We start from the raw sequence: 13,070 nt of genomic DNA, 5'->3' as shown, positions 1-13,070 counted from the left end.
CTTTTGGTTGAAAATTTAAATACTTATTTTTAAAAATCTTTGTTTTTTGTTTGTTGACATTTTTCGTTTAGAAAATTAATATTATTGATTGCAAATTTATCTTTTTATTTGAAATTTAGTTTCTTTGGTTGAAAATTTAACTACTTTGTTAACAATTCTTTTTTTTTGTTTGTTGAAAATTAATTTTTTTCGTAGAAAATTACTCTTATTAATTGAAAATTTATCTTTTGAGTTGAAATTTAGTTTATTTGGTTGAAAATGTAACTTTTTGGTTGACAAATCGTTTTCTTTAGTTAAAAAATAAATTTTTTTTGCAGTTGAAATTTAGTTTCTTTTGGTTGAAAATTTAAATACTTATTTTTAAAAATCTTTGTTTTTTGTTTGTTGACATTTTTCGTTTAGAAAATTAATATTATTGATTGCAAATTTATCTATTTTATTTGAAATTTAGTTTCTTTGGTTGAAAATTCTTTTTTTTTTTTTTTGAAGAAAATTAATTTATTTGATAGAAAATGAATCGATAATCTTTAGATTATCGAAAAATCTTTTTTTTTATTGCTGTTAAAAAATATTTTTTTGTCGGTTGAAAATTAATTTTTTTCGTAGAAAATGACTCTTATTGATTGAAAATTTATCTTTTGAGTTGAAATTTAGTTTCTTTTGGTTGAAAATTTAACTACTTCGTTAAAAAAATCTTTGTTTTTTGAAATTTTTTTTTAAGATAATTAATATTATTGACTGAAAATTTATCTTTTTATTTGAAATTTAGTTTCTTTGGTTGAAAATTCTTTTTTTTTAAAGAAAATTAATTTATTTGGGAGAAAATGAATCGATAATCTTTAGATTATCGAAAAATATATTTTTTTTATTGCTGCTAAAAAATCTTTTTTTGTTTGTTGAAAATTAATTTTTTTCGTAGAAAATTACTCTTATTGATTGAAAATTTATCTTTTTTATTTTAAACTGAGTTTCATTGGTTAAAAATTCTTATTTTTGTTGTAGAATATTAATCAATCTGTAGATTATTGAAAATTCTTTTTTTTTTTTTTAATTGCTGGAAAACTAATCTTTATGGTTGAAAATTCATCTTTTTGGTTTAAAAATTAAATATTTTATTGAAAGTCCGTCTTTGTGGTAGAATATTAATTTTCTTAGGGAAAAATCGTTTGTTGTAGAATATTAATCTTCTTGGTGAAATTTTTATCTTTTTGGATGACAATTCATTTATTTTTTGGGTAAAAATTTTACCACTTTGTTGAAAATTCATTTTATATAGTTAAAAATTAAGTTTTTAATCGTAAATGTTATTCCATTTTTGGTTGAAGTTTTTTTTTTAAATTCATGTTTTGTTCGTTGAAACTTCGTCTTTATTGGTAGAAATTTAATCTTCTGGTTTAAATTTTGTTCTGTTTCCTCATTTTAGTTAAAAATTCATTTGTCTGGTTAAAAATTTAACTATTTGGTTGAAAAATCGTTTTTGTTTTGATTAAAACTGAAATTTTTATTTAAAATTATAACTATTCCATTTTTGATTGAAAATTGTACCGTTTTAGTTGAAAATACATGTATTTTGTTAAAAATCTGTCTTTTTTTATGAAAAATTCATCTTCTTGGTTGAAAATTCATTTTTTTTTGTCGAAAATTCAACTATTTCAATGAAAATGTATTTTTTATAGTTAAAAATTAATTTTTTAACTTTAAATATGACTATTCTATTTCGAGTTAAAAATTTACATTTTTTAGGCGAAATTTATGTATTTTTTTGAAAATGTATCTTTTTGGTTGAACATCAGTTTCTTTGATTGAAAATTGAACTATTTTATTGACAATTTTTTTTTCTTATTAAAAATTATTTTTTTGTAGACAATTGATCTTATTGATTGAAAATTGATCTTCTGCTTGAAATTTGTTGTTATTATTCCTCGTTTTAGTTGAAATTTCTTACATTTAAAATAAAACTATTCCATTTTTAGTTGAAACTTTATTTTTTTAGGGAAAAATTCATGTATTTTATTGAAAATTTATCTATCTAATTGAAAATTAATTTCTTTTAAAAATTTAAAATTAATTTAAAATTGAAATTCATTTAAAATTTTACTATTTTATTGAATTTTTGTTTCTTAAAAATTAGAATTTTTTGTAGAAAATTAATTTTAGTGGTTGAAATATGGTTTATTTGGTTGGAAATTCATATTTTTGTGTAGAATTTTTGTTCATTCCTCATTTTAGTTGAAAATGCATTTCTTCGTGAAAAATTCATATTTTTCGTTAAAAATTTATTTCTTTGTTTAAACATTTAACTATTTTAATGAAAATGCATTTTTATGGTTGAAAATTAATTAATTGACTGTAAATATAAATATTTTATTTTTAATTGAAAACTTACCTTTTTTAGGAAAAAATTCACGTATTTTGTGGACCATTTAACTTTTTGTTTGAACATTAGTTTCTTTGGTTGAAAATTTAACTATTTTGTTGAAAAATCTTTTTTTTTTGCTAAAAATTAATTTTTTCGCTAAAATTTAATTTATTTGTGAAAAATTAATTACTATTGATCGAAAATTGATCTTTTTGGTTTAAATTTAGTTTCTTTGGTTGAAAATGTTTCAATTTTCTTGAAACATTTTTTTTTCTTCTGAAAATTAATTTTTTTGTTGAAAATTGATCTTATGGATTAAAAATTTAACTTCTTTGTTAAAATTTAGTTGCTTTGGTTGAATATTTAACTATTTTGTTAAAATTTTATTTTCAAACTATTTTGCTTAGAAATCTTTTTTTTTTGTATAGAATTAATCTTATTCGTTGAAGGTGTATTTTTATGGTTAAAAAAGGTTTTTTTTGTTAAAAATTAATTTTTTGTAGACGATTAATCGTATTGATCGAAAATGTATCTTTTTGGTTGAAATTTAGTTTCTTTGGTTAAAAATTTAACTAATTTATTGAAAAACCTTTTTTTGTTGTTATAAATTAATTTTATTGTAAAAAATTAATCTTATTGATTGAAAATTCACCCATTACGTTGAAAAATGTTTGTTTTGTTAAAAAAGAATTTTTGTAAAAAATTAATCTCATTGAATTCAGATTTATTTTTTAGTTGAAATTTAATTATTTTATTGAAAATTTTTTGTTTAGTTGTTAATAATTAATTTGCGTCCTAAAAAATAATTGTATTGGTTGGAAATTTATCTATTATGTTGAAGAATCTTTTTTTGAGAAATATTTGTTTGTTTGTTAACAATTAATTTTTGTCGTAAAAAATTATTGTATTAATTGACATTTTAACTATTTTGTTAAAAATCTTTTTTTTTTGTAGCAAAAAATTAATTTTTTCGCTAAAAATGAATTTTTTTGTAAAAAATTAAATACTATTAATCGAAAATTTATCTTTTTGGTTGAAATTTAGTTTATTTGGTTGAAAATGTTTCAATTTTCTTGAAATATTTTTTTTTCTTCTGAAAATTAATTTTTTTGTTGAAAATTGATCTTATTGATTACAAATTTATCTTCTTTGTTACAATTTAATTACTTTGGTTGAATATTGAACAATTTTGATAAAAAATCTTGTTTTAAAACTATTTTGCTGAGAAATTTTTTTTTTGTGTGTGGAATTAAACTTATTCATTGAAGTTGTCATTTTTCTGTTAAAAAATCGATTTCTTGGTTTAAAAATTAGTTTGTTATGAAAGATTAACCTTAATGCTTGAAAATGTATCTTTTTTATTGAAATTTAGTTTCTTTGGTTAAAAATTTAACTATTTGATTGAAAAACCTTTTTTTTGTTGTAAATTAATTTTGTTGCCGAAAATTAATCTCATTGATTGAAAATTTACCTATTTTGTTGAAAAATCTTTGTTTTGGTTAAAAAAGAATTTTTGTAAAAAATTAATCTCATTGATTTCAAATTTATTTTTTAGTTGAAATTTAGTTTCTGTGATTGGAAATTGAACTATTTAATTGAAATTTTTTTGTTTCGTTGTTAACAATTAATTTCTGTCGTAAAAAATAATTGTATTTATTGAAAATTTATATATTATATTGAAGAATATTTTTTTAGAAAATTTTGTTTGTTTGTTAACAATTAATTTTTGTCGTAAAAAATTACTGTATTAATTGAAATTTTAATTATTTTGTTAAAAATCTTTTTTTTTCTTGTTAAAAATTAATTTTTTCGCTAAAAATGAATTTTTTTGTAAAAAATTAAATACTATTGATCGAAAATTTATCTTTTTGGTTGAAATTTAGTTTCTTTGGTTGAAAATGTTTCAATTTTATTAAAATATTTTTTTTTCTTCTGAAAATTAATTTTTTTCGATGAAAATTGATCTTATTGATTAAAAATTGAACTTCTTTATTAAAATTTAGTTACTTTGATTGAATATTTAACTATTTTTTTGAGAAACCTTTTTTTGTTGTTATAAATTAATTTTTTGTAGAAAATTAATCTTATTGATTGACAATTTACCTATTTTGTTGAAAAATCATTGTTTTGGTTAAAAAAGGATTTTTATAAAAAATTAATCTCATTGATTTTAAATTTATTTATTTGGTTGAAATTTAGTTTCTGTGTTTGAAAAATTAACTATTTTGTTGAAAGATCTTTTTTTGAATAATTATCTTTTTTGTAAAATATCAATCTTATTGATTGAATATTAATCTTTTTAGTTGAAATTTAGTTTCTGTGATTGAAAATTTATCTATTTTAATCAAAAATATTTGTTTCTTTGTTAACAATTAATTTTTGTCGTAAACAATTATTGTATTGATTGAAAATTTATATTTTTAGTTGAAAATTGGTCCCGGAAGTAAGAAAAAGTTAGGGAATTCCGAAATTAGTATTTTGTAGCAACGATTTATTTAACTATTTTAATGAAAATGCATTTTTATAGTTTAAAATTAATTTTTTAACTGTAAATAAACTATTTTATTTTTAATTAAAAACTTCTCTTTTTTAGGAGAAAATTCATGTATTTTGTGGACAATTTACCTTCTTGGTGGAAAATTAGTTTCTTCAGTTGAAAATGTAACTATTTTCTTAAAAATCTTTTTTTTTTGCTAAAAATTAATTTTTTTGTAAAAATTAACTACCATTGATTGAAAATTTATTTTTCGGTTGAAATTGAGTTTCTTTGGTTGAAAATGTTTCTACTTTGTTGAAATTTTTTTTTTCTGAAAATTTATTTTTTTTAGAAAATTAATCTTATTAATTAAAAAATTATCTTATTTGTTCAAATTTAGCTACATTGGTTGAAAATGTAACTATTTTGTTGAAAAGCCTTGTTTTTAGTCATAAATTAATTTTTTTGGTGAAAATTAATCTTATTGATTGAAAATTGACCTATTTTGTTGAAAAATCTTTGTTTTGTTCAAAAAAAATTTGTTGTAAAAAATTAATTTTATTGATTTCAAATTTATTTTTTTGGTTGAAATTTAATTTCTGTTATTGAAAATTTAACCATTTTGTTGAAAGATCTTTTTTTTTTTGTTAACAATTAATTTTTACCGTAAAAAATTATTGTGTTGATTCAAATTGATCTATTTTGTTGAAGAATTTTTTTTTAGAAAATTAATCTTACGGATTAAAAATTTATCTTTTTGGTTGAAATTTAGTTTCTTTGGTTAAAAATTTAACAATTTAGTTGAAAAGTAATTTTTTTTTAATTTTTTAGTGAAAAATTAATTTTATTGTTTGAAAATTTATATTTTCGACTGAAAATTGGTACCGGAAGACCCAATTTTTAAAATAAATCGCGCTTTCAAATGAAACTATTTTTTTCTTTCGAGTAAAATTATTATCTACCCTAAAATTTCAGCCACGGGCATTTCAAAATCTAGATTCACCGCTGATGAAATTTACATAAATTCTTTTCAAAATTCCCTTTCCCCTTTTACTTTCCCCGTTTTCCCTTCAGAAAATAGATTCAAAACAAATTTGAAGACAAAAAATAGGAATTAATGCGATCATTCCAAACCTTAGGTAAAATACCATTTTTTAACTGAAAATAGCTGAAAATATACACATATTGTAATATATTCCAGTGGGGTTGGAAGATTCGAACCCTGCGCAGAAGGTCGGTTTTCGAATTATGAGTTGTTTGACCCCTCTGACGTAAGGGTTAGGTTAGGTTTGAATTTTATTTTCTCGTACCATCTGCTCCATCTGCTCTAAATAATTTGGGTTCCTGTCACGCGGTGGGCAGTGGTGGGCAAGGGTGAACTTCTCCCGAGAGTTAGAATTATCAGTGAAGATTTGAGATTATAAAAAAAATGAGCGAAGAAAAAATCTTGGATTTTAAAACCCTGGGTTCGTAACATCTGCAAGAATTTTATTTATATTCTATAAAGTAATAAGTTACTTTTTAAACTCTACTATTTTAGGCATCAGAATTATTTTTGTTTTTTATGAATTTTTGATTTTTATTTTTTTACCTTTTTTTTAACTATTCTGTATATTTTATAAATCGTTGTTAACACATGACGTAATCATTATTTACGTAATATTTGTTTAGCGGAATTAAGATAAAGAAACGTATGTAAATTAAATCTTATCAGATATTTTTCTGCGATAGAAATTGATGTTTTAAAAATGCGATAATAATTTGAGATTTAGTTTATGATGTTAATTTTTTTAATTAAAGGGTTTGTTTAAAATTTGACTTATAATGTAGAAAATTCATTAAGTTTTTTTCAAAATTTAAAATACACCGGGAAATTGGAAAAACAGGGAATTTAATTTAGGGAGCAGAGAATTTTCAAACAGAATTATAATTATTAGTTCGGGAGTGGGAATTTCAGTAAATAAACATAGTTTTGAGATTTGAAACAGGGAATTAACCGTAAAAAATTATAATTTTTAGTTTTTATCAGGGAATTTTAGAAACGAATTATAATTTTGACGATTGAGACAGGGTAAAGAATTATAATTTTTACTTGTTGAACATTCAATAATTTTTTTCAATCCGTCTTTTTGGATTGAAAATTGATCTTTTGGTGGAAAACCCATATTTTTTAGTTGAAAGCTAATTTTTTTTTAATTGGAAAGTGTAATTTTATATTTTTGATTTAGAATTCATCTATTTTAGATGAAAATTTAATTATTTCATTTGAAAATTCAACTATTATGTTAAAAAAGCCCTCTCTTTTGGTTGAAAATCTAATTATTTTATTGAAAATTATATTGTTTTGTTGAAAATTTGTCTATTTGGGTCCAGAATTCATCTATTTTGGTACAAATTTTTTAACTTCTTAGTTAAAAATTATAAAGTTTTGATGAAAATTAACATTCTTCTTGAAAATTTAACTCTTTTAGTTAAAAATTCTACTTTCTGGTTGAAAATGTAATTATTTTGTTCAAAATTTAATTTTTTGTTGAGCATTCAACAATTTTCGCGAAAAGTCATACTTCTTGATTGTATGTTCAACTGTTTTGTTAAACATTCGTCTTTTTAGTTTGAAAATTCCACAATTTAATTTAAAAAATTATTTTCTTGGCTGCATTTTTTTTTTAAATTGAAAATTCGACCATTTTTTTCTTAACATTAATTTTTTCTATAGAAATGTAACCTTTTATGTTTGAAAATGCAACTTTACGTTTAAAAATTAATCTATTTCGGTTGAAAATAAACTTTTTTGTTAAAAAATCACATTTTCTGGTTGAAAATTCAACAATTCGGTAGAAAATTAAGGTATTTGGCTGAAAATGTATGTATTTGGTTAAAAATTCATCTTTGTTAGTGAAACCCAACAGTTTTTTGATTTTTTATTAATATATTTTTTGTAGAAACTGTTGATGTAAGTTTTTATTGAAACCTTAATTATTACAGTTTTTTCTTGAAAACTCATCTTTTTAGGTTGGAAATTTAATTATTTTGTTGAAAATTCATCCTTTTTATTGAAAATTTAACGGTTTTGCTGTAAACTTCTCATTTTGGGTTGAAAATTCAAATATTTTGGTGAAAAATTCAACTGCTTCGTTAAAAATTCTACTATTTTAATTAAAATTAAAATATTTATTTAGTTGAAAATTTAACTAATTTGACAAAAAGTAATTTTTTTATCCAAAGATTGAACTGTGTTTTTTGTTGAAGATTCGACCATTTGGATTGATATTTTTTGTTGAAAAGCCATCTTTTTTATTTCAAAGTTAATTCTTTTTATGTGGGAAGTCAACTATTCTATTTTTGGGTTAGAATTAATATCTTTAGTTGAACATTTAATTGTTCTGTTAGAAACTAAACTTTTTGTTAAAAAATCGACTCTTATGGTTGAAAATGTAATTATTTTTTGAAAAATAAATCCTTTTTTATTAAAAATTCATCCTTCTTTATTAAAAATTCAACTGTTTTGTTGCAAAATTGTGTTTTATGATCGAGAAACTTGTTTGAAAATTTCATTCATTTGTCGCAAAATCATAGTTTTAGGTGAAAAATTAAACTGTTTTGTTGCAAATTTGTCTTTTTAGGTCGACAACTCAACTATTGTGGTAAAAATTCAACTACTTTGGTAAAAAGTTCAACTGTTTGGTTAAAATTTATAACGTTTGAATGAAAATTATCTTTTTGGTTGATAATTCAACTCATTTGGTTCAAAATTCTACTCTTTTATTACAAATTTAACTATCTGTATGGAAATATAATTTATTTGTTGAAAAATAATACTTTTTGGTCATAAATTAAACTGTTTATTTAAACCATCAGTTCTTTTGGTGAAAAATTCTACTGTTTGTTGAAAGATTTAATTATTTTGTTAAAAATTAATCCTTTTTGGAAAATTAAACTACTTTGTTACAAAATTGACTTTTTGGGTAGAGAATTGAAATATTGCGTTAAAAAACTCAGCTATTTTGGTAAAAAATCAACTGTTTGGTTGAACTGTATAAAATTTGGATGGAAATTAATTTTTATTTTTGCAAATTCCACTCTTAAGATTAAAAATTCTACTATTTTATTGAAAATTCAACTGTAATTGTTTGGATATTTAATTCATTTGTTGAAAAATCATATTTTTTGTTCAAAAATTAAACTGTTTAGTTAAACCATCATCTTTGGTTAAAAATTCTACTATTTGTTGGAAGATTTAATAATTTAATTTAACTATTTGGTTGAAAATCTTTTTTGTAAAAAATCAATCTTATTGATTGAAAATTAATCTTTTTAGTCGAAATTTAGTTTCTGTGATTGAAAATTTAACTATTTTATTGAAAAATATTTATTTGTTTGTTAAAAATCAATTCTTTTGGTAAACAATCAACTGTTTGATTGAAATTGGTAAAATTTTGATGAAAATCAACTTTTATTCTTGAAAAATCAACTCTTTTGGTTAAAAATTTGACTATTTTATTTGAAAATTCAACTACTTTTTTGGATATTTAGTTAATTTGTTGAAAAATCATATTTTTTGTTCAAAAATTAAACTGTTTAGTTAAACCATCATCTCTTTCGGTTAAAAATTTTACTATTTGTTGGAAGATTTAATTATTTTGTTAAAAATTCATCGTTTTTATTAAAAAACTTTTTTTTTGTTATAAATTAATTTTTTTTAGAAAATTAATCTTATTGATTGAAAATTTACCTATTTTATTCAAAAATCTTTGTTTTTGTTAAGAAATAATTTTTGTAACAAATTAATCTTATTGATTTCAAATTTATTTTTTGGTTTAAATTTAGTGTCTGTGATTGAAAATTTAACTATTTTGTCGAAATTTTTTTTTTTTTTGATAATGATCTCTTTTGTAAAAAATCAATCTTCTTGATTGAAAATTAATCTTTTTAGTTGAAATTTACTTTATGTGATTTAAAATTTAACTATTTTATTGAAAAATATTTACTTTTTTGTTAAAACTTAATTTTTGTCGTAAAAAATTATTGTATTGATTGAAAATTTATTTATTTTGTTGAAGAATCTTTTTTTTTTAGAAAATTAATCTTACTAACTAAAAATGTATCTGTTTTGTTGAAATTTAGTTTCGGTGGTTACAAATTTAACAATTTTGTTGAAAAATCATTTTTTTCTACTTTTTTAGGTAAAAATTAATTTTATTGATTGCAAAATTATATTTTTGATCTTTTTGGATAGAGAATTGAACTCTTGTGGTAAAAAATCTATTATTTTGATTAAAAATATAGTGTTTGGTTGAAATTTATAAAGTTTGGATGAAAAAAAACATTTATTGTTGAAAATTCAACTACTTGTTTGGATATTTAATTAATTGGTTGAAAAATCATATTTTTGGTTAAAAAATTAAACTGTTTAGTTAAACCAACATCTCTTTTGGTTAAAAATTCTACTATTTGTTAGAAGATTTAATTATTTTGTTGAAAATCCATCTTTTTTGTTGAAGACCTTTTTTTTGTTTTTATAAATTATTTTTTTTGTAGACAATTAATCTTATTGATTGAAAATTTACCTATTTTATTGAAAAATCTTTGTTTTGGTTAAGAAATCATTTTTGTAACAAATTAATCTTATTGATTTCAAATTTATTTTTTGGTTTAAATTTAGTTTCTGTGATTGAAAATTTTTATTTTTTTGTTGATAATGATCTTTTTTGTAAAAAATTAATCTTCTTGATTGAAAATTAATCTTTTTAGTTGAAATTTACTTTCTGTGATTTAAAATTTAACTATTTTATTGAAAAATATTTACTTTTTTGTTAAAACTTAATTTTTGTCGTAACAAATTATTGTATTGATTGAAAATTTATATATTTTGTTGAAGAATCTTTTTTTTAGAAAATTAATCTTACCAATTAAAAATGTAACTGTTTTGTTGATATTTCGTTTCTGTGGTTACAAATTTAAAAATTTTGTTGAAAAATCATTTTTTTCTAATTTTTTAGGTAAAAATTAATTTTATTGATTGCAAAATTATATTTTTGATCTTTTTGGGTAGAGAATTAAACTATTGTGGTAAAAAATAAATTATTTTAATAAAAATATACTGTTTGGTTGAAATTTATAAAGTTTGGATGAAAATTAACTTTTATTGTTGAAAATTCAACTACTTGTTTGGATATTTAATTAATTGGTTGAAAAATCATATTTTTGGTTAAAAAATTAAACTGTTTATTTAAACCAACATCTCTTTTGGTTAAAAATTCATACTTTTTGTTGAAAACCTTTTTTTTTGTTAGTATAAATTAATTTTTTTGTAGAATATTTATTTTATTTATTAAAAATTTAACTATTTTGTTGAAACTCTTTTTTGTAAAAAATCTATCTTATTGATTGACAATTAAGCTTTTCAGTTGAAATTTAGTTTCTGTGATTAAAAATTCAACTATTTCATTGAAAAATATTTATTTGTTTGTTAAAAATCAATTATTTTGGTAAAAAATCAACTGTTTGGTTAAAATTGATAAAATTTGGATAAAAATCAACTTTTATTCTTTAAAACTCTACACTTTTGGTTAAAAATTCTACTATTTTATTGAAAATTCAACTACTTGTTTGGATACTTTATCAGTTTGTTGACAAATCATATTTTTTGGTGAAAAATTAAACTGTTTCGTTAAGCCAAAACCTTATCTGGTTAAAAATTCTACTATTTTGATGAAAATGAAGCTTTTTATTAAAGATACAACTCTTTCGGTTAAAATTGTTCTATTTTGTTGAAAATTAATGTAATTTGTCAAACAGTCATATTTTTTGGTCGAGAATTCAATTTTTGCGTTAAAAATTCGGCCGTGTGGATTGAAAATTTTTCTCTTGGTAGAAAAGCCATCTTTTTCAGTTGAAAATTTTTTGTTGAAAATTTAAATATTTTGTTAAAAAATCGTCTCTTTTGGTTGAAAATGTAATTATTTAATTGAAAATGGATCGTTTTTATTGAGACTTCATCTCTTTGGTTTAAATTTATAAAGTTTGCATGAAAATGAACTTTTCTGTTGAAAACTCAACTCTTTTGGTTAAATATTCGACTGGGTTATTGAAAATTCAACTACGGTTTAGGAAATTCAATTAATTTGTTGAAAATTAATTCTTTTCATTGAAAGTTCAACCGTGTTTTGTTGCAAATTTGTCTTTTCGGGTTGAGAATTCAACTATTTTGATAAAAAAAATGCAACTGCTTGGTGGAAATTCAAAATGAAATTTTATCTTAACAGATGTCGACATCCAGGAGTTGATAACGGAGAGTGTCGCAGCTCGAGAAATGGCTTACGCTCCTTACAGTAAATTTAAAGTTGGAGCCGCTCTTCGTTGTGAGGATGGCTCGATATCAACAGGCTGTAATGTCGAAAATGCTGCCTATCCAATTAGCATTTGTGCAGAACGAGTTGCAATAAGCAAAGCCGTTTCCGAAGGAAAAAGAAAGTTCTCGGCGATATCCGTTGCAGCCGAGCCCGCACATGGATCGAATTACACATCGCCATGTGGCATGTGTAGACAAATGATTGCCGAATTTGGAGACATCCCAGTTTTCCTAACACGTCCTGATATGACGAAAATCCAGACAACTTCCTTACGAGAAATTCTACCATTCTCCTTCGCCTTGAAAACCCCGGAAAATGGTGTACAATCTTAATCTAAATCAACATTTTCTTTTACTAAGAAAAAATGCTTCTAGAAAAAATGTTTCTAGAACAAATGATTCTAGAACAAATGTTTCTAGACAAAATGTTTCTAGAATAAATGCTTCTAGCCAAATTTATTAGATTGTAACAGATATTTTAGAAAAATTTGACAGGGGTATTTTAACAATAAGAAAAGATAATTTTAACAATATTCCCCTTTTTACATTTGCATTCGACAACTTTAAATGTTTCTAGAACAAATGTTTCTAGAACAAATGATTCTAGAACAAATGTTTCTAGAAAAAATGTTTCTAGAATAAATGCTTCTAGCCAAATTTATTAGATTGTAACAGATAGTTTAGAAAAATTTGACAGGGGTATTTTAACAATAAGAAAAAATAATTTTAACAATATTCCCCTTTTTACATTTGCATTCGACAACTTTAAATGTTTCTAGAACAAATGTTTCTAGAACAAATGTTTCTAGAACAAATGATTCTAGAACAAATGTTTCTAGAAAAAATGTTTCTAGAATAAATGCTTCTAGCCAAATTTATTAGAT

The 13,070-nt window shown here is 21.4% G+C and overlaps 1 protein-coding gene across 1 annotated transcript; it reads left to right on the top strand.

The window, feature by feature from the left end:
* The first annotated feature begins 6,127 nt into the window (after positions 1-6,127).
* LOC117174561 (cytidine deaminase-like) lies at positions 6,128-13,055 on the top strand. The gene is made up of 2 exons (XM_033363780.1): positions 6,128-6,301; positions 12,101-13,055. Exons 1-2 carry the CDS (start codon positions 6,265-6,267, stop codon positions 12,517-12,519), a joined length of 456 nt encoding a protein of 151 aa, XP_033219671.1. The 5' UTR covers positions 6,128-6,264; the 3' UTR covers positions 12,520-13,055.
* Positions 13,056-13,070: the final 15 nt, after the last annotated feature.

The sequence above is a fragment of the Belonocnema kinseyi genome, chromosome 6 (assembly GCF_010883055.1).
Source record: "Belonocnema kinseyi isolate 2016_QV_RU_SX_M_011 chromosome 6, B_treatae_v1, whole genome shotgun sequence".
Lineage (NCBI taxonomy): Eukaryota > Metazoa > Arthropoda > Insecta > Hymenoptera > Cynipidae > Belonocnema > Belonocnema kinseyi.
This window is presented reverse-complemented; position numbering and strand designations above follow the sequence as displayed.